At 41.4% G+C, this 24,911-nt stretch overlaps 4 protein-coding genes across 7 annotated transcripts; 1 reads left to right on the top strand and 3 right to left on the bottom strand.

Moving 5' to 3' along the window:
- Positions 1-1,322: 1,322 nt before the first annotated feature.
- Positions 1,323-11,329, bottom strand: ark2n (arkadia (rnf111) N-terminal like PKA signaling regulator 2n). 4 transcript variants are annotated; one of them, XM_026296655.1, is made up of 5 exons: positions 11,076-11,328; positions 9,548-10,453; positions 4,810-4,980; positions 4,247-4,358; positions 1,323-4,152 (listed from the first exon to the last, which is right to left on the bottom strand). In XM_026296655.1, exons 2-5 carry the CDS (start codon positions 10,383-10,385, stop codon positions 3,963-3,965), a joined length of 1,311 nt encoding a protein of 436 aa, XP_026152440.1. In that variant the 5' UTR covers positions 10,386-10,453; positions 11,076-11,328; the 3' UTR covers positions 1,323-3,962. The 4 variants fall into 4 exon arrangements, with proteins under 4 accessions (XP_026152440.1, XP_026152441.1, XP_026152443.1 ...); XM_026296656.2 differs by having other exon boundaries at positions 9,548-10,450; XM_026296658.2 differs by lacking the exon at positions 4,810-4,980 and having other exon boundaries at positions 11,076-11,325.
- Positions 11,330-11,704: 375 nt separating this feature from the next.
- atp5fa1 (ATP synthase F1 subunit alpha) lies at positions 11,705-15,985 on the top strand. Its single transcript, XM_026296654.1, has 11 exons — positions 11,705-11,854; positions 12,576-12,651; positions 12,806-12,975; positions 13,389-13,562; positions 13,971-14,137; positions 14,389-14,689; positions 14,811-15,035; positions 15,117-15,224; positions 15,306-15,450; positions 15,549-15,699; positions 15,772-15,985. The coding sequence occupies exons 1-11, from the start codon at positions 11,795-11,797 to the stop codon at positions 15,848-15,850; spliced, it is 1,656 nt and encodes a 551-aa protein (XP_026152439.1). The 5' UTR covers positions 11,705-11,794; the 3' UTR covers positions 15,851-15,985.
- Positions 15,986-17,008: 1,023 nt separating this feature from the next.
- On the bottom strand, positions 17,009-18,939 carry hwa (huluwa). The gene is made up of 3 exons (XM_033325486.1): positions 18,355-18,939; positions 17,669-17,867; positions 17,009-17,175 (listed from the first exon to the last, which is right to left on the bottom strand). The coding sequence occupies exons 1-3, from the start codon at positions 18,937-18,939 to the stop codon at positions 17,009-17,011; spliced, it is 951 nt and encodes a 316-aa protein (XP_033181377.1).
- Positions 18,940-19,554: 615 nt separating this feature from the next.
- Positions 19,555-23,292, bottom strand: LOC113124522 (dnaJ homolog subfamily B member 5). The gene is made up of 4 exons (XM_026297476.1): positions 23,091-23,292; positions 22,191-22,449; positions 21,307-21,851; positions 19,555-20,357 (listed from the first exon to the last, which is right to left on the bottom strand). Exons 1-4 carry the CDS (start codon positions 23,193-23,195, stop codon positions 20,124-20,126), a joined length of 1,143 nt encoding a protein of 380 aa, XP_026153261.1. The 5' UTR covers positions 23,196-23,292; the 3' UTR covers positions 19,555-20,123.
- Positions 23,293-24,911: the final 1,619 nt, after the last annotated feature.

Genomic DNA, 24,911 nt, shown 5'->3' with positions numbered 1-24,911 from the left:
GTCCCTGCAAGGACCGCCCTACAAAAAATAAGTCATATTTAATTTTTGTTATAATTACCTTAAAAAACAACAGCTTCTTAAATATAAATTGCATGATATTTCTGTACAGTATATGCTGAAAACTCTCTGTGGCACTGAAAACCTCTTTGCCTTTAGTGTTAAGCCTGAAGGCTGAACAGATGGACATGGGGAGGCTGAGGGGGTCACAAAACTCTTAGTCCCATATGTCCTCATCTTCCAGTTCCCACCATCTAATGCTTTAAGCCTGTGGTGCCACACAAAGAGTCTTTCACAATGGAGTCATATCAGTGCAGGTCAAAAGACTCAAATTAGTTCTATTTACTCACAAATAAAAACATATTTTAGTTTAGTTTAGTTTTTTAGTACTGGAAATGTTTAAACATTCATAGATGTTATCTTTTATCTATTGTATTTCTGTGGATCAACTCAATAACTGACAGCAACAGGCAGAGGTTGGTTAAAAAAAACAGCCTATATGATTTATTTAAAGTTGAGCCTTAAGTAAAGTCTCATGTCGTGCTCACTGGTACTTTGAAGTAGCTCCACACATTATTTTGTTGTTGTAATGTTGGGCCATGTATTAAAAGACATCTGCAGGACGAAGGGGCTGGGGCATTCACTGCTCTCTGAGGCCTTCACTGCCCTGTAAAAATTAGCATACAGCTGAGGTTCTGCCCCGAGGGTGAAAAGAGCTGGTTAAAGGGCTTCTTTGGTTTTAGAAGAAGGGCACCGCAGACTGCATTGCTCCACTCCCTCATTGTCTTCTACGTGTGAACTCCATATGTCCCCCTAGCGGCAGGTGTCACAGTGTGACCTCTGAACCGGCATGTCGCTTTTGTGGGTGAGGTTGTGTTGTTCACAGCGAGGCAGTTGTTTAGATTGTTTGCTTGCAGGATAAAAAAAATAATGAGACATCTCTTTAGTCTGTATGCTTGATGGTAATTACTCTCGGTAACATAAATACTATCTTTAGCATCCAATGCATTTATCAATTTATTTGTCAATTTGAGGGAAAACTTTACATACAAATTGAAGTAATATTGTTAAAAGTTGTACTTAAAGATCCCCAAAAGCATGAAAAATGTCACTGTCTTCATTTTAAAGATCCCAATTCCAATTAAGACTACTTTTGACAGCCAAAACTGGCAGCCTCATTTGCAAGTTGGCATCGGTTCATCAGACTGAAACGACAAAGAAACCTTTACCAGATCAACTTTACTCTTAAAAGCTTGAAACTAGACATGTGGCCTGATTGTAAAATGAATCAGTCAGATACAAAAATAAATGACAGTACGAAAGGGTCATTAAATAATGCTCTATTTATTTAGTTTTAAAATAGTTTTTTTTTGTTCAACAGACAATTTCAAGGAAGTCAAGGTCTTTGCAGAAGCAACAAAATAAACACCTTTTTGTTAATTTAAAATACTGACAATAAAATAAACCAGAAGAGCAAGCCTAAGTTACCAATAATGAGGATAATGTCTGACTTGAGGTTAAAAGATATGACCAAACATGCTATAATGCAACCACAGTCGAGCATCACTGCCTTAATTTTCTACCAGCCCTCTATCTCTAAAGATATGAGCTACTAACATTTTCACAACAATCCTAAAGAACAATAGTAAAACGAATTTTGCAAGCGGAAGTGGTCTGGTAAAATAATTTTCCTTACAGCTGTAAGTGCAAATGATGAAGAAATCTGGCCAATGGGAAACATAAATATCACTTTATACAAAACTGTATATTTCAGATATGTGAACTCTGTATCTGAAACAATTCATTTCACAACAAATGCATTGACTTCCAAGTAAAAATATTTAGACGTACAGAGCAAATTTAAAAGAATAAAGTGAACAAATTTCAAGTTGGGAAGGAAAAAAATAATCCACTTAGACTTTGGTTTAGTTACTTAAATTTAAGATTTTCCCTTTCTGTGACCAGCAGAAATTAAAATTATATGATTCTGTAACTTTGTCATGTTTTTCAAAATGCAAAAAAACAAATCTAAAGTGTTAAAACAGTGTGCGAATTTGGATTGTTCATAAAAAAGAATTACCAGCGTGGCTGCAGTACTGCATGAGGACAAAAATAAGACCACAAGGCAAGGGAGCAAGCAGGCCCTGAGCATCAGGGTAAAAACAGTTTTTACAGTAAATATCTCTATAAACGCCCTGCATGTGGGCCCAAATGCAACACCACTTTAACTTTTTATATATGTGTGCTAAATTCACATCTATTATTAAAATATTCATTGAGAGATAGTAAAATCCACTGTTTTGTAAAGATAAAAGAATAAGTTTTATACCATTTTAAAACAAAATAGTGCACATTTCAAGGCATTCAGGCCATCTTACTTTGCAGTATTCAATGGAAGATACATTTCCTTGTTGTTATAAAGGGGTCCCCAGAGGTTTAAAGGTGTTTGCATCCACTCAGGATAAGCATGCAAACAATAAGTGCACCCAGTCAGCACTGCAGGGTCATACATTCAGTGATAACTACGTCACCTGGGACACTCAGACTCTGTTTTAGCATAAAATGTGTCAAAAACTAAATATACAGAGTCCATATTGCCAATACACCACCACTGAAATGAGTTGTATTTTGTAGTGTGTTGGTATGTGTCACTCACAGTCTGAAATAAACCAGTGGTTTTGTTTGTTGTCATGGAGAAGCAAAAATATACTGTAATATTGTAACAAAAACAAAAGTGAATTTAAAGCAAAAAAAAAAAAACATTTTAGGAAATACAATTATTTGCTTTCTGGTCAAGGGTTCTCCTGCTGGTCCGTTAAATATAATAGGCAAGCAGCCAGATCGCTTAACTTAGCGCAAAGCCTGGAAACATGGGAAAATGCTAGATGGGTTCTGTCCAGCTATTCCTTGCTCTGAGCAGCTGCCAGGCAACCAGCAGAGACTCCAGGAAGTTAGTGTGCTTGAAATAGTCCCACACACGACCTTCTGAAACAGTTTTCATTTTCACAGTTTGGTTTTGTGGGGATTAAATAAACTAGATATAATGTGAATTTATTTGCGGGTGCTGTTATACAGATTTTGTTAACTTTGGACAGAGCCAGTTTAGTCAGTGATACCTGCTTCCAGTCTTTATTCTAAGCTAAACTGTCCAGGATGGGGCCTTGGTTTTAAGGGTCTCATTTAACTCTTGGCAAAAAAGCAAACAAGCCCATTTCCCAAAATGTCCCACTACTACTTAAACCACTCCGGACAGTATCAGAGCTTAGGCTGTGCCTATGCTGGGCACTGTACAGAAAAGCAGAGCTATCGATGCAGACTGAACTAAAATGTTAAACCAGTGGTGAGACTTCTGAAAATACAACTGACCTTAGACTGGTACAAAGCAAATGTTGCCATGTATGGTCTACTGAACAAAACACAGTGTACCAGCTGCCATTTTGTCTTGACTACAGATAAAAATGCCAAATCCAGTCTGAAATTATCCCATTTGGAGCCTGTAGTGAAGCAGGTTGACAACCATGTCTTGTTACTGACCTGCTCCTAAGCAGCAACTTGACGTTTTCACTATGCAGCTTGTAATCGCACATCACAAAACAACTACCTACATCCGTTATCAAGGGGTAACTGAGGTAATAAACAAAGCCAGGATATTGCTATCATTAACACATAAATCACTCTTGCGTACATTTTCACCTGCACTTGAAGTGCTGTGCCATTTGATTACCACTAAATTGATAGCTGACAAGCTGAGATCAGGGAATAACGTCAGTAGAATGGCTTTGATACGTATGATTGTTCAACAGTAAGATTAAAAACAAACAGTGCTCTGGAGCAGGAAGAGTCCATGAGCAGTTACAGACGAGGCTGCAACTTAGGGAAGGATTTCAGCCGTAACATGGAGCCGAGGCAAGAGGGATGAGGAAGAGTGAGACGAAGAAATAAGGAGTCTTCAGTGTACGGGTTGTTTAAAGTAGGTATTTGTGTCCAGCATCCTCATCCAGCGTGAGGTCCACCACTTCAGGAGGGGACACCCAGTTGGGTTGAGGGGAAACAGTAGTCCAGAGCTGTGGCTGATTTGTGCTGTTTAACTGCTCCACTGAGGTCTCCTTCCAAGAGGACAAACTCTTTATCACACCTCCACATGGATGGGCACATCTGGTTGTAGGAAATGAAAAAATGGTAATTGCAAAGAAGTCAAATTCATTTCTAAAGCCTCTTATTCTAGAGGTTTTCCTGTGAAAGTCTTTACCGTGCTTTCTCTTGCACTCCGACTATTTCCACCTCACTGTCCGATGAAGCGACATTAACCTGGCCCTTGTGTTGAGAACTGTCCTTGTGTGACAGCCCTGCCTCCACGTGGCCTGAAACAAAAGAGAAACAGTCAAACTGTGAGGAGGACTAGAGCAGTAGAGAGCTTCAGGCCTTGCTGACACACACAGACTGCATCTGCTTTGACACAAACAAGAACAAAAAAAAAAAAAAAAACATCTGGCACTTGTGTGTTTGAAAAGCTGACTGGATAACATGGATTGACACACTGGACAAAACATAAATTGTGGACTTCATATTTTGACAATGCCGGTTCGTCAGTCACAAAAGGTCAATTCGTTTGTCCTGAAAAAAGGCAGGAAGACTGTTTATAGCACTGAATGCAAGCCAGTGGTGTGTGGGATGAAGGGTAATACTTAAAAGATGTCTTGCTGAGATTAATAAAACGGTTTCCCCCTTTATTGATGACACCCATGTCTTTAAATGTCCTGTCTTCACTGAGTGGGAAATGATCAGTCTGGTTATACTGGGTTTGTAACTGACCTGAGATTGAGCTCAGAGCTCTTATACACCCAGAGTGAGCTGCCATATCCTGGCCTCTGTGTGTTTTTAGCTCATGCTTTATCACCGTGGGCCGGAGTGTCTCCACACTCATACTCTCCTGGTTAGAATCAGTGTCTGAAATATCATAGTGACCCACTACTGGAGGCCCGTCTGCAGAAAACAAAGAAAACACTTCATTATTCAAATCATGCCTGGGAATAGTGGGACTCTGTTTGGAACAGAGACTGGACAGTGCATCCACAGTCCAGCTAGCTGCAGCATCTAGTTTGCACAAGGAAACACACCCTATTTTCCCAGATGCAAAACTTTATACCAGTGGTAGACTAAGACATTTTGGCTTACTCAATCTGATAGTGCCAGTTTTTCCATTAACATGAGCAATCACTACGATGAATACGGTTATAATCACCTTCAAATGCTACACTAGCAACACTGTTATACTATAAGAGTGATTGTTAGCAGTATATGAATAGACCTTTTGCAGAAAGAGTTTTCCTCTTCATTTATTGCTTTTAAAATAACAGCCATTCACATAAAAACTACACTAGAATACAGTCATTACGAAACACTTCAAAATAATCTTACTCAGTGAGGGAAATGTGGTAGGATAGCAAAAGCCAAACAACAAAAGAATAACTGAAACAGCGAGAACATGTGTCTTTGTTCTACCCTGTAAAAGGAGTCCCTGGGAGAGACATAGACATACACATACACACACACACACACATACACACACTGCTATCCAGACATGTCTGTGGGTGTGTGAGAGGGGGTTTGTCTGGACAGCATGTACTATGAGAGAACACTGCCTATGAATAGCTGATTGGGCTGAAACAGGCAGGTACCAGGGTTACCAGAGAAACTGAGCAATTGCCAATGTAAAGGCCATGTATTAAAGATACAAAAGGGACCAATGTAAACAAGGATAGTCTCTTTGGTAAACAATGGACTGTCCTTAACATTGTTTTAAATGCACAGTCTGAGATTATACGCACCAGCCTCCCTTTACTGCACTGACAAAACAGTTGATTTAAAGGTAATTTCAGTTTTAACAGATGCAAGACAGCAGTTGTTGGATCCATTCAAACCCCAAACAGCAGAATAATTATGCACTGTCAAATAAAAACATTTACACATTTAAAACAAACCAATAGGCCAAGAGAAAACAACTAAATAGGTAAAATGTTCCACCAGTCACCATTTATCAGCATAAGCAAAGCTATACTTTGCACACATGCTGCCGATGAAAACTAATTTGGCCTTGCACATTCTATATATTAATATAATCACATGCAAACAGGTGGGGAAACAATGCTTCCAGCTGTAAAACTGACAGTCATAGGGCTACATATACACATACAGAAAATGTTAACACTTTAATATCAACTATGAACATGATTAGGTCAAAGATTCCTTCATCAGTGTCTGCCATGGTTAGATAGTTTAGCTGTTAAGAATGTGACACTACAGTCATCAGTATCAGTAGAAGTAGTTGGAGAAGAGGGCTGAGGAGTGTTTCCACCTCAAAGAGCACAGAATCTCAACCAGAGAAGGCCACTTGATCACCCAGATTAGTCCGTTTTAGGAAATCAGTAAACATTGCCATGCACCACACTGAGGCTATATTACTGCTGTGTATCTGTAAGTTTGATGCCTGGGCTTTTGGCAAGCTGCAGAACTCACAGTGCCCTGTGGAGACAGACCAATTTGGCAAACCAATGCAAATGAGCAAAGATTTGAGGGTCTTGACATTACAGCTAAATGCCACAAGAAAGGAACCCATGCCTTATCTGATGTCCATCTTCTATACATAGGCTACTAAAAATAAACATTGGAAGTCTCCTTTTTCACCAGTTTCTTGTTACTGCACAAAGGCATCAATAGCAGCAAACAGAAAGGCAAAATTTTGAAAATGTAAACACATCTAAACTAATTACATGGCAATTATATTTTCAAGCAAATCTATGTTTAAATGTTTTGATGTTAGTAAAGCTATGCCACCAAAATAAAGGTTGTCAAAGTGCAAACAGAGTTCAGGAGAAAGGAGGGTTATATAGTGTTGAACCTGATTGCTAAAGAAATAGTACTATGATGCTCTAATTATCATTCCCAGCATGAGTTCAGAATGAAAAGGCACATGCTATTAAGCAGCAGCACCCCACCTAACTCTGTAATGATGGCTGTCCTGGTGCTGTAATGTACATTCTTTATGAATGACATAATCAGCTCCTGTGTGTGTGTGTGTGTGTGTGTCTGTCTGTGTGTGTGTGTGTATGTGTGTGTACAGCTGGTAAACAAAAACAAACAAGCCATAGAATAAGCAATATAAGAGCCCTGACTCAAGAGTCTATTGAGATATGCCATGTCCGTATCACAGATGCTGCAGAAATCTAACAGGTGAGTTGATTTAGTCTGAATGTAAAATCTCACAGTGATTCAGTGCCAGCAAATGCACTGGGCCTCAGGTCTGCACAGTCAAAATCAAATGACCAGCTCAGAATCGTGGTGTATCTGTTTTGTGACCTCACATCATTTACCTAATTATAACCATTGCCTTGCTTTCTGCATCAACTAGTTCTACACTGAAACAACGAGGAGTGAAGAAATGAATTCTAAATATTCAAGAGACCAGGGTCTGGAACACCTATATTCCCATTCTGAGTGACCACTTCAGGTAGGATGTTGTTGTTTATAGTGGTGGGAGTGAGACTGTTGTTCTCTCGTGCTAACATGTATGCAGCCATAGTCTCTGCAGACTCCGACGATGGTAAAAAGGAACTGGGAGGAGACGGGTGTGCCCCCTGCTGCTGCCCCTCGAGGGCATCACTTGAGCGTTTGGACGAGTCGTTGTCCGAGTCGAGGTGTGCGAGCTTTTCCATCCAGATGCGGAAGCGCTCCTCAGTCTGGCGCTGCATCACAGCAAAGCGCGTCATGGCCTCCTCCAGAACACTGCCAATGCCGTTCCTGTCCCACGAACCGCTGTCCAGCAACCCATGAATCTGGGCACCCACTCTGGATCTCTCCGATGCACGTCTGAAGCCAGCTTTAAAGACATTGAGGCCAAGCCATAAGAAAATACAGTAGGACTTTCATGCTTCGGAGGTGGACTTTTGTATTAAAAAGAACATGACTGTTTTTGGTTACGTGCAGATCGACTCTTTCATGCTGATGGACTACATCATGCAGTAGTAGCACTCAAGTTTGTGTGCAGGATGTAAAAATGGTTGAAAACATTTCATACACTACAGATCTCTAAAGGAAGATAACTGGATGTCTTGGGCGACTGATTCAGTGACTGTGGTCTGGAAAATGTGTTAAGTGGTGAAACTGGTGAAACCTTCTTGCAAGGGTAACAGATTATAGGCACTGTCTATAGGAGTGATCTTGAACAAACATCTAAAACTAGATAACTAGTTCCACTGTGAAAACACAGTGCCCTAAACAATTTATTTAACAAAACATTTCACACAACACAAGCTATATCATGAATTTAACAGAAAAGGAAAATTGCTCAGCAGGACCAACCCAACAGGTTTATATTCTTAGGAAGTGCAATCACAGTGAAAAGATCAGCCTAAAGTACACAAAGTGCTTCTATTCCAACATCAACAGCAGGCCTGTAAATACCACCCAGCTGGTTGCTACTTGAGGAGAAATCAACTCACCCAACAGATTTCTACAATCATGAGGAAACATTAGATTAACTAAGGAACAAACACAGGGCTGATGTGCAAGTAGAACATACCATCAGTGTTTCTCCTGGTGTTTATTCTTTTTGGACACTTCTGTGCATCAATTTAATTTACAGCACAGCCATTCTTAGTCAGTGCAATATATGTATTAGTATTTTGTCACTGACACAAAAGTTATCCGACTCTTATAAAGGTACTACAGAATCCATTACAGAAAAGAACAACTTGTTTGCAATATTGAAAGGCTTCATCACCTCCTGTGTAGGCAGAGTGAAGTGTATGACAGAGCTAAGGAGTATTCAAAAGACACAGGCAGACAGAAGAACAGAATGTGTTAAATGCCTCATCGTCTTCAAATAAGAGACATTCACCAAAATCTCCCTGAACAGAAAAGATGATATAACTCCTTTAAACTGAGTTTTTCTAAAGAAAAATGATACATTAAATATTATCTATTACTCTACAGCACATCAACACTGAATAGGAAAAGTAGCTGCAGGGCCTTGCAAACCAGACTAACACAGTTAGATCATGAACCATCTTCTATTTACAGCAAATGGCTGAGGACATAAACGGCTTACTTGTTGACTAGAGAACTCTCAATATATTTTAACACAACTCTGTTCATATCATTCCATGAGTTGAAGAATGTCCACTAGATTTCCACAGCATGCAAACAATGAGACAGAGGTCCAACAAAACATGATGTATTACTGGTACAGTCTGAGTAGCTAAAGACAAGGTGAATGAAGATAGATGATGAGTGACAACAAAAAACAAAAACACTTTTGTTGACCTAATATTATAAATGTTTTATACAGCCCCATGATATGTTCATACTACTCTGTGCCTGACTGATGGTTAATCATTTTTGAATGTGGAACACTGTAGGACTATATGTTGTTTTATATGTGTGATAGTGTTTAACCTTGGATATCTAAGTGCCTACTGCTACTCCTGACGATGGAGAAAATACTGTGGACAAGGCATGTGCTGTGCTGTGTGATGTGAACACTAGCTGTTACCTGGAATATCTGTCTTGATTGTCTTGCTACCTCCTGAAGTGTCATCATCCTCATCCTCAGAGGAGCTGGTGCTGGAGTCACATGTGAGCTCGCTGTCACTCGTACTGCTGTCCTGCAGCAGGTTATACTTCTTCCGTGCTGCGGCCTCCCGTTTTTGCCTCAATAAACGCATACGCTCCTTGTGTTTCTGGCTCCGTTGACCTTTCACTTTTGCAAGCTTGCCATTGGTTTGTTTCTCTTGCCCTCCTATCGCTACAACAGTGGGATGGCAGCGATTTTTCTTTGCTGCCATGGCATTAGGAGGCATCTCACTCTCTGAACGTGACCGTCGAGACTTTCTCCCCCCTGTCATGGCAGATGTTTGCCTTCCTGCTGCCTCACCAGGATCATTTACAGCTTCCATGTTTCCCTCTTCCTCTTCTCCTACAGGAGGAGCAGCACCTTCTTCCCCTGAGGACAGTGTGTCTGAGTCAGCAAGGTGGCCACTGGATGAGGGGGAAAGCATGCAGGGGTTTGAGGAGTCACTCTCATAGACATGACGTGACATGGGCTTGTCACTTCCTGTAGAGGCATGCTGCGACTCTGGGGAATCACGGCGGAGCTCCTTCATCAGGCAAGGCATGGAGAGGAGACTCTGTTCACCCTCTGTATGCAAAGGGCTGTCTGCCTCCTTTTCCCTTGGTGGTGAGCTGGTACTGGTGGTGGTGGTGTCTGTTTTCACATGTGCATCCTGCTCTCCCAGAGCAGAAGCTGTGGCTGATTGTGCTCCATCAAGGCACTCTGGCGGGTACTCAGCATCCACAAATTCCTCTGCCTTTTCTGAATCAGCCATCTTCATGCTAGTTAAGCCCAGAGCCCAAAGGTCCAACAAACATGGACCAATGTGCCTGCACAGGACCACACCTGCTGAATGAAAGACATAACATCATTTAATTACATGCATCTATGCAACATGCAGGATCTGTGAGAGAATGGAACATAGCAACAGTATTTTTTTCCACAGGTAAACCTTCAGTGCTATGGTGGGTATTTCCATTACACTGTATGCGACATTTCGACCACAGATATCCTTTATTCTCGGTAAACAACGACGCTGACGTTGGTTAGTTGAACTTTCAGGTTCCATATAACCCGAGAACGACTTCACACAAGTCTGTTAAACACTTGTCGATCACGTTAAACTAAGGGTGTGTGACGTTACTGTGGAACGTGTATTTGTGCTTCTGTGAATTAATTTTAGTTGGGCAACGTTAGTACTAGCTGAGGCTAACCGAGACTGGCATCAGGACATACATTTCGCTGCGTAGTGAAGCTAACCTAGGTCATAGCCTTATGCTCCTGAAACTTGGCGAGAAAAAGACGAAGTCATGGAAAAATATCCAGGTTCCCAGACAGCTGTCTCGTAAGATCCTATAAATGGAAGCAGTATCTAGCGACCCAGAGGCGTAACAGGCAGAATGTCAGCAGCTAGCAGTAAATACGATGGCTAACTTAGCATTTACACTCGACTGCGCTAGTTACAACTTACCGCGGTGTTAGTTGTATTCTTCTTCTCCCAGTGTCAGATTTTTCGACATTTTCGATAATTTCTAGCCTCGTTGATTTACAGCGCATAAACGATGAACAGCTAAATGCACTTCTGCACAAGTTGGAAGAATATGAACGTGTGTTGGCGCACTGCGCTCGCCCCTCTGCAAGCCCCCGTTAGCCGTTAGCCTTTAGCAGTGCGTTTATTTTAAAATGTCTCCATCAGCGTCCGTTCACAAAGATACGTGCGCCACTTCCGGCCTCTTCCACACGGACGAGTGCCCCCAGTGGTCAGGTCAAATACTACAGGCTGAGAAAATACCGCAGGACTAGGGCAAGGCCGTTTAAAGACGAATTGCAAACTAAATATAAAATTGCATTCAGATTAGTCAAAATTACATAATTTCACATATCTACAATTGAATCCTGACTATCCACAATGTGAATTCCAGATATCTATATTTACATATCAAATTACAGATGTCTTTAATGGACTAGCAATAATTCCAAATAAAGATACGTTATTTAACACATTTAAAAGATGTCTTAATTATCTTTATGGGTATCTAAAACTAGTCACAATTCCTAAAAATGGAGTGGGTGACAAGAAAAAAACGATGACATTTATTTTGAAGTACTTCCGGGGCGCGGTGACCTTTCTATAAACCGGCTACTGTGTCCGCCATCCTTCTCTCTCCGCTCCGGGAGCAGGACACCGACATGCTCTCAGTTCGCGTCGCTGCGGCCCTTGTCCGCACCCTGCCTCGAAGGGCTGGATTTGTAAGCATCATTAAAGTGTTGATGTTTTGTTTTCGGTTGATTTCACTGTGAAAAAAAAACGCGTTTATTCACTATGGCGGTGTTGTCTCTGCACACCGGGCCCTTCTCGTTCACTGCTGACTGCAAAAAGTCGGCTTCCACATACAGTAACGCTAGATTTTAAGATTAATCCATGCTCCATGTGTTGCATTCAATGCATTGTCAGGGGACATAATCTAGATAAAGCTGTGTAGCTGCTTAATGTCATTTAGTATTGAAGGTCAGGTCCATTTATTCTAATAGTATATTTCCGTTTTGGTTATGGGTTAAAATTAGGCTGGATGTTATAATCTGTTGTACTTTTCCAGTGCAATAAATTCTCCTTCGTGGATATTATAATGTTTTTGCTGAAAATATTGTGGAGAGTTGTTTGGCTTTGTTATACTGACAGGCGTTTCTATTGCCAGGGTGTCAGCAGGGCTTGAAAAATCATGAATTCATTTTCTTAAAAAATGCTTTAGAGGTTATTAAAAAGATATTGTCTCATGACTGATGCAGGCAGCAGGGCTGTAGGTTGATGTTATACAGCAGTAAAATAAAAGTGATTATGCTGCAACAGACTGTTTCATCATATTTGATGTCATTTCATTTTTGCTATGTGTGCCAATTAAACTGACAATTGCTTGTACATGGGATTCAATGTTTGATTAATTTGCTTTATTACTCTCCATTAATATTAAAGGTGTCCAAGAATGCAGCTGCAGCATGTGTAGGTGCCAGAAATCTACACACCACCCATTCCTGCCTGCAGAAAACAGGTCAGTGTTTCAGGATATTGGTCAGGTGTATTTGTATAGAAAATAAATGTAATTGGTAACAAGTAGTTAGATGTCACAAATGTCATATGTTGTCTTATTGACATAAATTTTCTTTGATGGAACTTCCTCTATTCACACTTTTCACACATTAAAGGCACGGCCGAGGTATCGTCCATTCTGGAGCAGAAGATTTTGGGAACTGACACCAGTGCTGATTTGGAAGAGACTGGTCGCGTGCTGTCTATCGGTGATGGTATTGCCAGAGTATACGGTCTTAGGAACGTTCAGGCCGAGGAGATGGTGGAGTTCTCCTCTGGTCTAAAGGTGAGACTGTTATCTTTATACTCACCACTGCACTGGATGGGTTCATGCTATAGCTTCAATATTAAAAGAGTTCTGGATTCAAATGTCACTGACTGTATTCACTTAACCAGCTTCTAAGTTTTTTGTAGTCAAAGGTAATTCACAAATGACAATGACCTGTACCTCTACGTTCTCAAAAACTGCTCTAAGAAACCTAATAGTAGTGTGATTTTATATATATTGAATAAAAACTATAGTTGAAACAGAGAAGTCAGCTCAGTTTTTCCTTACTGTGTCAAAAAATTGCAATAACTCTAAATTATTACATGTACTGTATCTCCTTGATGGTCATGTCATCCAGGGATGTTAATGCCATGGCCATGTTGTTAGTTGTTTGTCAGTGGGGAGTAAGTGTTGTTTCTTCTCTTCCCCAGGGCATGTCTCTGAACTTGGAGCCAGACAATGTTGGTGTTGTGGTGTTTGGTAACGACAAGCTAATTAAGGAGGGTGACATTGTCAAGAGAACAGGTGCTATTGTAGATGTTCCTGTTGGTGAAGAAATCCTGGGCCGTGTTGTTGATGCTTTGGGAAATCCCATCGATGGAAAGGTAAAGAATTTACAAGCCATTTTATCGGTGTTACTCATGTTCATAAATTTAACATGCTATATTAGCACCAGGCAGAAAGTTTGGCTGCAGCTGATAGTGTTTTTCATTTTGTTCTCCAGATTATTTTCTCAATTAATTAGATAATTATTTATCCGTAAAACATAACTAAATTGTAAAAAGTTCTAATGGTGAGAATCTAAGTGTCTAAGGTGACATCTTGAGATTGTGTTTTTATCCAAAAGAAAAGCAGCAAATCCTTTTTGACATATTTAAATTTAAGGTTTGACATTTCTGCTTAAGAAATGACTAAAACCAAATATCCCACAACCTTCCTTTATTCATGAGTTTAATCACCAAATGTACGAATTTAGTTGATAGTACTCTTACCTTTTTCTGTTTTCCTCTCAGGGTCCTCTTGGCTCCAAAGCTCGCAGGCGTGTGGGTCTAAAGGCTCCTGGCATCATCCCTCGCATCTCTGTGAGGGAGCCCATGCAGACTGGCATCAAAGCCGTGGACAGTTTGGTCCCCATCGGTCGTGGACAGCGTGAGCTCATCATTGGAGACAGGCAGACTGGGTAAGAGGGCACAGCTCAAAGTGAATAGTTTAGGACGTGGCAGCATTTGATGTTATTTCTGGTGCCATTGACATGATGTTACAACAGTGGAAGTGTTTGTGTTGAAGGAGAATGGTAAAGGAATCAATTTGTATTTAGGTTGTTGCGTAACATAGTGATAGATTGATCTGCCAAATATCTGGCTCCAGATAATTACTCACATGCATGTCTCTGTTCAGTGTATCCATGGTCTTTGAAATTCTTTTTTGCAGCAAAACTGCCATTGCTATCGACACCATCATCAACCAGAAACGCTTCAATGATGGGACTGATGAGAAGAAGAAGCTGTATTGTATCTACGTTGCTATTGGCCAGAAGAGATCCACAGTGGCTCAGCTGGTGAAGAGGCTGACTGATGCAGACGCCATGAAGTACACCATTGTGGTGTCTGCTACTGCCTCTGATGCTGCTCCACTGCAGTACCTGGCTCCCTACTCTGGCTGCTCCATGGGAGAGTACTTCAGAGACAACGGCAAGCACGCTCTCATCATCTATGATGACCTGTCCAAGCAGGTGAGGTTTTTTTTTTTTTTTTTTTTTTTTAATCTGTTGTTAGAGGGCATAAAAAAACAGTTGCAATAATTAATTTTAACAAAGTTTAGTTTGGAGTTAACCTCGAGTTATCTGTCTACAGGCTGTCGCATACCGTCAGATGTCCCTCCTACTTCGTCGCCCCCCTGGTCGTGAGGCTTACCCAGGAGATGTCTTCTACTTGCATTCCCGTCTGCTGGAGAGAGCGGCTAAGATGAACGACAACTTTGGCGGTGGCTCTCTCACAGCCCTTCCTGTTATCGAAACACAGGCTGGTGATGTGTCAGCCTACATTCCAACTAATGTCATCTCCATTACAGATGGACAGGTGAGTGTACGTGGCTCGCTGTCTCTCCTCATCCTAATTTCAAATTTCAACCCAGTATCTCAATGCTGCTTTTTCACTCAGATCTTCTTGGAGACTGAGCTGTTCTACAAGGGTATTCGCCCAGCTATCAACGTCGGTCTGTCAGTGTCACGTGTTGGATCTGCCGCCCAGACCAGGGCCATGAAGCAGGTTAGTGCTGTTGGTGAACATCCAGCTGTTAGCTTGACAGATCTCTTTGATTGTGATTTGTTGATTCTTGTCCATCATCAGGTGGCAGGAACCATGAAGCTGGAGCTGGCCCAGTACCGTGAGGTTGCTGCCTTCGCTCAGTTTGGTTCTGACTTGGATGCAGCCACTCAGCAGCTTCTGAACCGTGGTGTTCGTCTGACTGAGCTCCTCAAGCAGGGACAGTACTGTGAGTATTTAACATGGTGTTCAGTGTTGAAAATAAAGCATGTGGACATCTATTTTAGAACATGTATCTAAATGTTCCTTTGTGTTTTCATGTTTCAGCTCCTATGGCTATTGAAGAACAGGTAGCAGTCATTTATGCTGGTGTGAGGGGACACCTGGACAAAATGGAGCCTAGCAAGATCACCAAGTTTGAGAAGGCATTCCTGCAGCACATTCTGAGTCAGCACCAAGACCTCCTGGCAACTATTAGGTAAGTTAAAGAGCTTTTTCACTATTGAAATGTATGTGTGCATGTGTTTTATAACCAATCTCTTCTCTGCAGGGCTGATGGTAAAATCTCTGAGGCATCAGATGCCAAGTTGAAGCAAGCTGTGTTGAATTTCCTGTCTAGCTTTGAGTGAAGTAATGCATTTAGGTCTCTCTTCATGTTAGCTTAGTGCAGTGTCAATTATACTTTCCATGAACTTAATTCAAATGGCACATCATCCTTTAATGTACAGATATCTTTTAGAGAATAAAGTATTCCATCTAATTGACTTGGTTGGCTTTTTTGTGTTTAAAGCATTGTCAGATCGTTTTTTTTTTTTTTTTTTTTTGATGACAGTGTCCATCCTGTTTCTTCATGATTTCAATGTTGAATTCTTTACCATTGCCAGGACTCAACTGTGTGATTGTTTTGGAAGATGTTGGTTTGTGCTAACAAACAAAATACAGAAACATGTCAAACTACAACATCTTCAAAAAATGTACAGCTGAATCATACTTAGGTTTTAACAGAAACCAAAAAGTCTTCACAAAGCTTGGATCAATTATTAGAACGTAGTGGACCATCAGTTATGTTTACATATGTCAGTTTATAAAGGGGAGAATCATACTTACCACGTTACAGTGTCATCTGCTGGTCAGTAGTGGTACATCATGTCAAAAAAAAAAAAAAACTAATACCACAAAGATGTGTTTATTTACCATACCATGTTTTATGCTACCAGTCACTTTGTAAAATGAAATATTTCCTGAACCTCTAAAATGTGGCATCCTGTTTTCTCCGGAGTGAGTCCTTAATGCTCTGTACCCCTGAATCCTTCTTTTAGTGTTTCTCCCATCAAATTTTCTTATTCTTTGACAATAATTGAGCAGATTGAAGCACTATAATTATTTTCTAATTTAATCTTTATTGGTCAGGGTAAATCAACATTAAAAAAAAAAAAACGTGAAAAATACAAAATGTGAATGATTCTGAAATTCAGAACTGGCTGAACAGGGCTGTAGTTAAGAAATAGTGACAATAAATAACATTAACATAAGACAAAGGTGCACAGTGAACAGTTCACAGTAATTTAAGTTTAAGTGCTGAGTAAATATTTCAGGATTGGAACAAATTCAGTGGCAGAGTGCAATTACCAGAACTCAAACTTATCAATTCAAACTAGTGTAAAGTCAGTGACTATTAGTGAGACCAACAATTAAATCTGAGCGTGTCATTCCTAAAAATAAGATAAACTTTTTTTTTAATTTAAATAAATAATACATAATCTTTAAAACCATAACCGACAGTCGTATCACACCCAGTACTGTTTAGTGTGCATTGCAGGTCTGTGGTGTTGATGTTTAGGAACATTATTCTGTTTGACATAGCAGGGATCGTAATAGTCCCACTCCAAAGCTGAAGCCAGCACATCGTTGGACAGACCATCACTGTCTGTTGACAAAATCCGCAGGGAGACTCCTGAAAGGAAATAATGTTTAACAACAATGTAATGAACATTGTAAATTTAAGAAGAAATCCAATCCAAATCTACTACAGTCACTAGATCTGGTTTTCCTCAGGTATTCCAGGGTATTCCCATCCTATAAGATTCACAACTGTCTGTTGTCATATGGATATTTTTTAATGTATTTGCCTTCAATAATTTAAAGTGATACCATTTAACATTATGATGCACAAATCACTTACAGTGTGGCCTGTAAGTGGCCATGAACATGGTGAGTCAACCTTGAGCCTGATTAACAGTCAGCATACATCTTGTGACCTACAAACTAAGCATTCTTCTGAATAAATGTTTTGTTTTTTTATACAAATGATGTAACTATACATGACTCACTCGAAGCAGACATTGGTTATATAATGTTCCAGTTAAACCAGGCAAACGTCTCCCTGCAAGTCTCCCATCAGAGTGAGATAATTCACCTTCACTGGTGCACCTGATGGAGAAGCGTACCTGCACTTGCACCAAAGTCGGTGTCCAATCCAGGACCCACTGCTGATGTGTTCAAGCTGGATGACTCTGAAGAAGGGTTCATGTGTTCGCATTGCCCGTCTGCTTTGTCAAACATGTGCACTGAAACACCTGGGTTGACATCTGTCCGCATCTCGTAAGTACTGCTCCGACGAATATAACCCCCATGTTCTGCCATCTGCTGTGAGTAAAGGAAAAAAAAAAAATAGAGCTCACACTGAATAACAGACTTTATACCAGAGACTGGATATTATCAGGAGACCCATTTTAGTTGTTCTTTCTAATAGAATGCTTGACTTTGTTCACATTCCTTGCTTAGTCTTTTATATTGCAGATTGATGATAGCGACCACAGACTCAATAATGCTTGTACTTTTATAGCTTCTGAATGAAAAACCCTGTGGTCCATGGCAGGAGGTTTTTCTTTCCTGTTTGTTTGTTTGGAGTAGACCAATAAGAACAGTGCAGTGACAGATAGCCTACTGAAAACAGCTTCATAAAGGTTCACTAAACCCTGTGCTGACATGGTCTCTGAAAACTGCAGAACCAAAGCAATAAAGACACCACAGGTCAGATTTGTCGGGCTTGCTGAGTAAATATCTGTGTCACAAAGTCAGTGATTCAAATTAAAATCAGACAACCAACCAAATAAAATGACTGACCACTCACCGTGGGAGAGTTTGGTGGAACAAGGTTCACTCTGGTTTCTGTCTCCGAATCACTGGACTGTGGTAAGACTGGGGCACTTCTACACCAGCCCGTTTTACTGATGCTGTATGTCCGGGACCCGGAGAGCAGGTCGAGTCTGGGCGTTAAACCTGCAGAGGACGCGGCCCGGATGGTGCTCGGAGCCTTCAGGGATCCTGAGCCGGTTGCTCCATCTGGCCTTAGGAGCCGGATCCTGTTTTCGGCCCCAGCCCTCTCCCTGGATGAAGCCCTGGAGGAGGTGACGGGATGTGGCAGGACAGGCTCCGACAGAGACATGTAAGCTCTCCTCCCGTCCTGCAGTGGGTGGAAGGCCACGTCGGATACTCTTCTGACTCTTTGCAGGGTGGACTGCAAAACCATCTCCTCCGTGTCTTCAAGCTTCTGTCTGCTCTTTGACAGGATCAGTAACTTGTAACCCAGAAAGAGGCAGTTCAGCAGAAGCAGAATAACCACGCAGGGAATGAGCAAAAGCACCACTAAAGTCAAATTCGTGACGGGGTAACCTTCAGTCAGATTCGATACTGTGGTCTGACCTTTTTGAGACATGTCATTCCAGAGGACATAAATGGTGAATTTTAAAGAACTGCTGATCTCAGTTGAAAATCACGCTGTCTGTGAATGCACAGGTGGTCTGAGGGGTCAATCAGCGCGGACTACTTACATATAAGTTCACATATATTTTCTACATCGAATAACAACATGCCAGCCTGCTTCTCAAACTCTCTCCAGCTGTGAGTCTTGTCTTTTAGCACCCTCGTCTTCATCATTGCGGACTAATACTGTCAAGGTTATCAAAGCCCAGGCTTGATCTGAGACCACTGTGAGACGCACTCAGCCGGCAGCCACATAAATTACACAGCAACAGGTGTGTCCTATTATTCGACGATGTCTCACGTTGTTATGTCGCTCAAGTACCGCTAGATGGCAGCACGCGGTCAGACTCCTTCACTGCATCCAAACACTGAGGAGATGTCTGGGAGACCTTCATGCTCTGAATTGTGATTTCATGGACTGTTAAGGACTTTTAAAGTTCACTGTTGCAAGTATATAACAATCATTCCTCCCAAAAAACAATGGAAAACTGTTCAATTTGGAGGTTTCCTTTATTTTTCATGCTTTCAAGTTAGAGTACATCAACAGCTCATTGGCTCACTGGCTCATTGCAGAGTATATACAAACATTTTAAATAATTCAATAGAACATTTGACAGATGAGTCTCTTTTAGAGACAATGTGTTTTTATTTTGTACACAAAGTAGATCTTTGTACACAAGTACATGTTGCTATTGTAATAAATCAATGCAAAAGATCAGTCATATGAACACCATATAACTATAAAAAAGTTTTTTTTTTATCTTTACATGTTTCTACTATTTAGATTTAAGGAAGTCTATACAGACTTGAATAGCACACTGATATCCTGCTAGAAGTTTGCAAGTATTACAGTACACATAATCTTTTCAAGCAAGAGAAAGGCTGTTGAGTCAATGGATGCCCTCAGATACCAAAGACCCCATTCTGAACTCACTGCTCATGTGGCATCATAGTTGTGCATCATGTCTAACAAAGTGTGTCCTCACAAAGTCCTGCCTGAAGTCCAACCACTTCAGTGCTGCTTGCCATTTCCAAACACAAAAAGAGGTTGTGATTGGTTGTGATATTAGCACCCTGGGCAAGGCTGTGTTTGTCAGTTGATAACAACATACACACATGGTGAAGCTGAAAACCAGACTAGCACTGCCCCAGGCTGTGTTTAATGATTTCGCGGGACTGTGGTGGGATCCTGTCGGGGAAGAGCACCTGGAACTCCACTACCAAGTCGCCTCGCTGGGATGGGCTCTTGGGCAGGGGCAGACCTTCACCCCTCAGCCGCCGGACAGCACCAGGCTTAATAACATCGCTGCAAGGCAGAGGCATCATCCGGTTGTCAAGTGTGGGGACATTAACTGTGCAGCCACAGAGAGCCTGGAGACAAAAAGGGAGAAAAATGTTAGTCCTGTAGACCTGTTATATTTAGAACAAGTTTCATAATGCTTTCTGAGTGGCCTCATTATGACTTGAATGAAGTACCCTTACAACAAAAAAATCTATTAAATGCCTGATCTTTAACACTGTCAAGCTGTGTAAGGGATAAATATGGAGCATCTGTCTTATGCAACAAACCAGTGTTACAGATGTTATAATCACTGCTCTATTTACTGGCTGTGTGTGGGAGTTAAGTGCTTTAGTGACTGAAGGGAGCCATAGGAAGATGGAGGAGCTCTTTGAAATGCCAGTCTCTGTGACTGCTACCCTGCTAATCTGTGTGTGGGTTGTAGAAGTGAGAGCCAGAGATGGAGTGAGCCAAAAAAGCTGCCTCTCTCCTTGCCTTGGAGAGGCAGAAGAGTCTGCAGCACACATAGTAGTTGAGAGGGAGCGTGAAGTGCAATTCGTGGGGGAAGTCAGTGCTGAGGCTAAATTTAGCTCCTGTTCTCTCTCTCACTCTGCAGGGGCTGATGAGGTAACCAAGGCGTTGGCAGAATACTGCTGCTGTTCTGTAGTGGGGGCCTGTCAGCTCATCGTAAACTAGGGGCTCAGATGGCAGTAAAAGAACACTGTGTCCTTCCCTGAGACTACAATCAAAGATATTACCCTCCCAGCATTTGGCAGATTGTATCTTCTGCCTCATGACTTATTGATGCCTTGCAGTAATCGATCTTTGGTATTTTAGAAAATTCATCATCTTTCAGTTACATAAAGGGCAAGAAGTGGTGGATGGATTTAAGCCTTTTTCTCAGTAGGTGTACGAGGTTTGAAAAAATAGGCACTGTTTCTACCTATAGACTAGTCATGTTTCATAATATATCATTTATTTGAATTGATGCCCTCTGTGGGAATTGAACTCCTAAGCTAGATGTAAATGCACCTAACTCACCTCTTTGAGGGTGATCTGCGCTGTATAGACGATGTTGGAGCCATCTCTCTTGTACTGAGGGTGCTCCTTGTCCCTGAGGATGAAGGTGATGTCAGCAGGGGTGCTGTTGGGTGTCTCATCTCCCTCCCTGGGGAAGGTGATCTTGGTCCCCGCCTTCCAGCCTTTCTTTACTACTACATTTAGCACCTTGTCTTCAGATCGCAGGCTGCGGCCGTCAGGGTTGAGACGGCTGCGGGCGATCTTCACATGCTTCGTGCAGCCATGCATCACTTCCTCTAGGGTTACCAGCAGGTCGTGCACCACTGCCTCACCCTGCAGACGCCGCTGGCCTCTTCGCAGTCCGCCCTCAGAGCCAGCGGACCCGCCCACGTGACTGAAGGTAAACCGTCTGAAGGGGTTGAAGAGGTCATCTTCACCATCAAACTCACTGCCAAAGAAAATGTCGAAGTGGTCGGAGCCGTGGAAGAAGGAGGAGAAAGTGGAATGAGGGTCATTGTGGAAATTGTGGTTGCCTTGGCCTGTCATTGAGATTCCACTTTTAAGACCTAGAAAGAGAGAAAAAACAGAATTAAGTTAGAGTCCTGCAGCTTCATTCCTATTCTAAAACAGATGCTGCTATTATGCAAATCCTGTTTTTCCTAGACCGCAGCTATTTAGGTTTTTTTTTTTAGGAAAACCCTTTTCTGCTCCTTGAATAATTTATTAGCCCCACAGCTGTCTTTGCAGCACATTCAGTTGGCTTAATAGGGATGCGAGTGTCACACATCAGTATTTAGCCTGGATGTTGATATGAATAATTAATGCAGCAGTCTATACTACAGTTAGTAACCAGATGACAGTCACTCTTTATGCTATTTATCTGTTGTTTGTTCCTTCACTCTCACCTTCTTCTCCAAACTGGTCATATATGCTTCTCTTCTTGGGGTCAGTCAGGATCTCATAGGCCTCTGCAATCTCTTTGAACTTGTCCTCTGCATCAGCATCGCTGTTCTTGTCTGGGTGGAACTTGAGAGCCATTTTTCTGTAGGCTTTCTTAATCTCATCTTCATTGGACTCAGGGGACACGCCCAAGACTTTGTAGAAGTCCTTGCCTGTGGGTTTGATGGACAGGCAGGGTGTGTCCTGCTCAGACCTGGTGCTCTCCTGTAGAAAGATGAAACAGCCATGCATTAGAGCAGTCATTACAACCTGTCAAAGAAATCTTTTCTTCTATTAGCTACTGTGCAGAATCATCTCAAGTTTTAGAAGCTGCAAAAACCTGAATAAGTAATAGACATGTAAATGAAAAGAATCAGCCCCCAGAACAGGGTGGCTGATGTACTGGACATCCTACAACCCAACTGCTGCACAGTATCTATTAATATACAGACAATAAGCCCCAAGCAAAGACTCTTTCTAAGAAAACACCCTTATCTGTGTGCTGCTATGCAATTACAGGTCTATGTATTTTACAGGCTGATACATAACACAACCTGAGAGAAGGGGGAAGGTGTGTGAGGGGCTAAAGACTTCCCCCAACGACCGAGAGGCTCTGCAGCGATTGGCTGAACGGGAATCAGCGACTCTTGCATTTGAATGAACCCACAGCAACAAGGCAGTGAGGATGGAAATGCAGAAAGACGCCGGTACGTCAGCGGTACTTCTATACTTATATAACATGCATATATATGAAAATGATTGTAGCAGTGTATCCAACTTACTATGACCCACGTAACTGACTATTTAACAGGTTTAACAGAAGACAAAAGGTGAAAAGCTTAAGAAAAACTTGAAAGTGTACTTACCGCAGATGATGAGCCTGAACTGTCCCCCCTGTGCATAACTCGCACTTTGCACTTGACATTGACATTTTTGTGCTTGACACCGAACTGGGTCCAGATGAGAACCATGGCTCCTGCTAGAAAGTTGTCAGTTGTCAGTGAACAGTTAAAGTGTCGCTGTCCAGTCGCGCTGGTGCTGAAGTCGCTCCGTTTCGTCCTGTCTGAGCTCTCCTCGGCCTCTGATAAATACCGCCGCGGCAGCTCCTTTACTATCCACTCACCCACCCACGCAGTGTGACCGAGCTTTCCCCGGCCACGCCTATTTCCTCACGCGCGGTAGGGGATGCCGGTGTCCTCAGTTTGCTCGGTGCAGAGCCATTGGTGCTCCGGCGATGATCACGCGGATGTTTCAGCCTCCTTCTCCATCTCGAGACTTGTTTCCGGTGTTCTTCCAGCAGACAGTCACGACACGGTACAGAGAGTCCTTTTTTACCCAGACAGAACATTACAAAACACCCAGACATGCAGGGAAAAAAGTGCTGCTGCCCAGACAACCTCCAGACACTGATGGAGACCCTGTCCTCAAATACTTATGTACATTTTGCAATCAAACTATGAAACTATGCAGCACATGGAACTTCTCCTTTCTTATATAGATACCTGTGAGCCAACATATATGCAGATGTGAGAAGTAGCCGGAACTTAGATTTGACTTCAACATTGTGTTGACACAATAAAGGCAAACAACAAACCCCTTTAAGGTATTTCAATGAAACTGAGTGAAAGTATTAAGATCCTTCACTTCAATAAAAGTTCTGCTCCACTGATATTAAATTACAAAAACAAGTCATGTATTCAATAACCTACTTATGTTAAAGTACAGAACTATTTTCCAAGAAAATGCACTTGAAGCTTTAAGACCATAAAAAGGAAAATGTGTAATTGTATGTGTCGCAGAGTCTAAAACAAAAACACTAGAAATTACAACCCTGAAAAAAATCATCAACCCACAGTGTCCAGGTTTATTTCCTGCAGCTGAAATAAAAGGGAACCTAAGCTGACCTCTTAATAGAGTTTCATTTAAGAGGTCAATAAGCTTTACAGTGCAGTATTTACTAAATGGTTCTTGTATCCATTAGCTTGTGCAGGTGTTCATGTAAATCTATCCACTCCCATAGTTCTGCATAGTGATTGTGTAAAAGTGCAGTACAGACAATGAGTGCGAACCAGTGCAAATGAGGCACAGCAGCAACAAACAGCTGTGGAAGGAAAGAGAAGAAGGTTCCAGTTATGTAACAGAACGTGTTAGAAACCTTGGCTGGTTTGGTAACTGTTCACTTTTCTTGCTTTTCTGAAAATTCAAGATATCACCTCAAAACATGTTGGCTGACTGAAGGATGCTGATTGTTTTGCAAGGAAAAATCAGTTTTGTCTGATGTTGAATTGAATAATAATTAGGGTTAAGAGGATCTAACTTTATGTTCAACTTTTTAAAAAGAAGAACTCTTTCACCTTTTAGCCACATTTTCAAGTTCAATATACTACTATAAAAATCATTCTAATCATTTTATATAGTCTAGATCACACACTGGGGGTAGAATTAGCATTTGCCCTATTGGAAGGGTGTTAGAGTTGTTTTGGAACTAACAACTACTAAATGAACATTTGCTCGTTCCAACTAAAATGTGATGATTTTATTTCACACTTGGAATATTTGTGGGTCTTTTGACAGACAGTTGGTCAAGATGTAGATGTGGGAAATGATTGGCATTTCTCGCCATTTTATTAACAAAACAGCTACTCAGGAAAATATTAAATATTACTGCAGAACAAAGTGAATAGTTA

The sequence above is a fragment of the Mastacembelus armatus genome, chromosome 12, assembly GCF_900324485.2.
Source record: "Mastacembelus armatus chromosome 12, fMasArm1.2, whole genome shotgun sequence".
Classification (NCBI taxonomy): domain Eukaryota; kingdom Metazoa; phylum Chordata; class Actinopteri; order Synbranchiformes; family Mastacembelidae; genus Mastacembelus; species Mastacembelus armatus.
This window is presented reverse-complemented; position numbering and strand designations above follow the sequence as displayed.

What these genes read in the sequence shown, in the direction of transcription:
- atp5fa1 (XM_026296654.1), top strand. Translation starts at nt 11,795, where the DNA reads ATGCTCTCAGTTCGCGTCGCTGCGGCCCTTGTCCGCACCCTGCCTCGA. An exon ending in TCTCCATTACAGATGGACAG is followed by an intron (nt 15,036 to 15,116) that starts GTGAGTGTACGT and finishes TTTTTCACTCAG; the next exon opens with ATCTTCTTGGAGACTGAGCT. An exon ending in AGACCAGGGCCATGAAGCAG is followed by an intron (nt 15,225 to 15,305) that starts GTTAGTGCTGTT and finishes GTCCATCATCAG; the next exon opens with GTGGCAGGAACCATGAAGCT.
- hwa (XM_033325486.1), bottom strand. Translation starts at nt 18,939, where the DNA reads ATGTCTCAAAAAGGTCAGACCACAGTATCGAATCTGACTGAAGGTTAC. An exon ending in TTCCACCAAACTCTCCCACG is followed by an intron (nt 17,868 to 18,354) that starts GTGAGTGGTCAG and finishes CTTTACTCACAG; the next exon opens with CAGATGGCAGAACATGGGGG. An exon ending in CGACTTTGGTGCAAGTGCAG is followed by an intron (nt 17,176 to 17,668) that starts GTACGCTTCTCC and finishes ATTTCCTTTCAG; the next exon opens with GAGTCTCCCTGCGGATTTTG.
- LOC113124522 (XM_026297476.1), bottom strand. Translation starts at nt 23,195, where the DNA reads ATGGTTCTCATCTGGACCCAGTTCGGTGTCAAGCACAAAAATGTCAAT. An exon ending in GTTCAGGCTCATCATCTGCG is followed by an intron (nt 22,450 to 23,090) that starts GTAAGTACACTT and finishes ATCTTTCTACAG; the next exon opens with GAGAGCACCAGGTCTGAGCA. An exon ending in TGACCAGTTTGGAGAAGAAG is followed by an intron (nt 21,852 to 22,190) that starts GTGAGAGTGAAG and finishes CTCTCTTTCTAG; the next exon opens with GTCTTAAAAGTGGAATCTCA.
- ark2n (XM_026296655.1), bottom strand. Translation starts at nt 10,385, where the DNA reads ATGAAGATGGCTGATTCAGAAAAGGCAGAGGAATTTGTGGATGCTGAG. An exon ending in AATCAAGACAGATATTCCAG is followed by an intron (nt 4,981 to 9,547) that starts GTAACAGCTAGT and finishes TGTTTTCTGCAG; the next exon opens with ACGGGCCTCCAGTAGTGGGT. An exon ending in GGAGTGCAAGAGAAAGCACG is followed by an intron (nt 4,153 to 4,246) that starts GTAAAGACTTTC and finishes TCCTACAACCAG; the next exon opens with ATGTGCCCATCCATGTGGAG.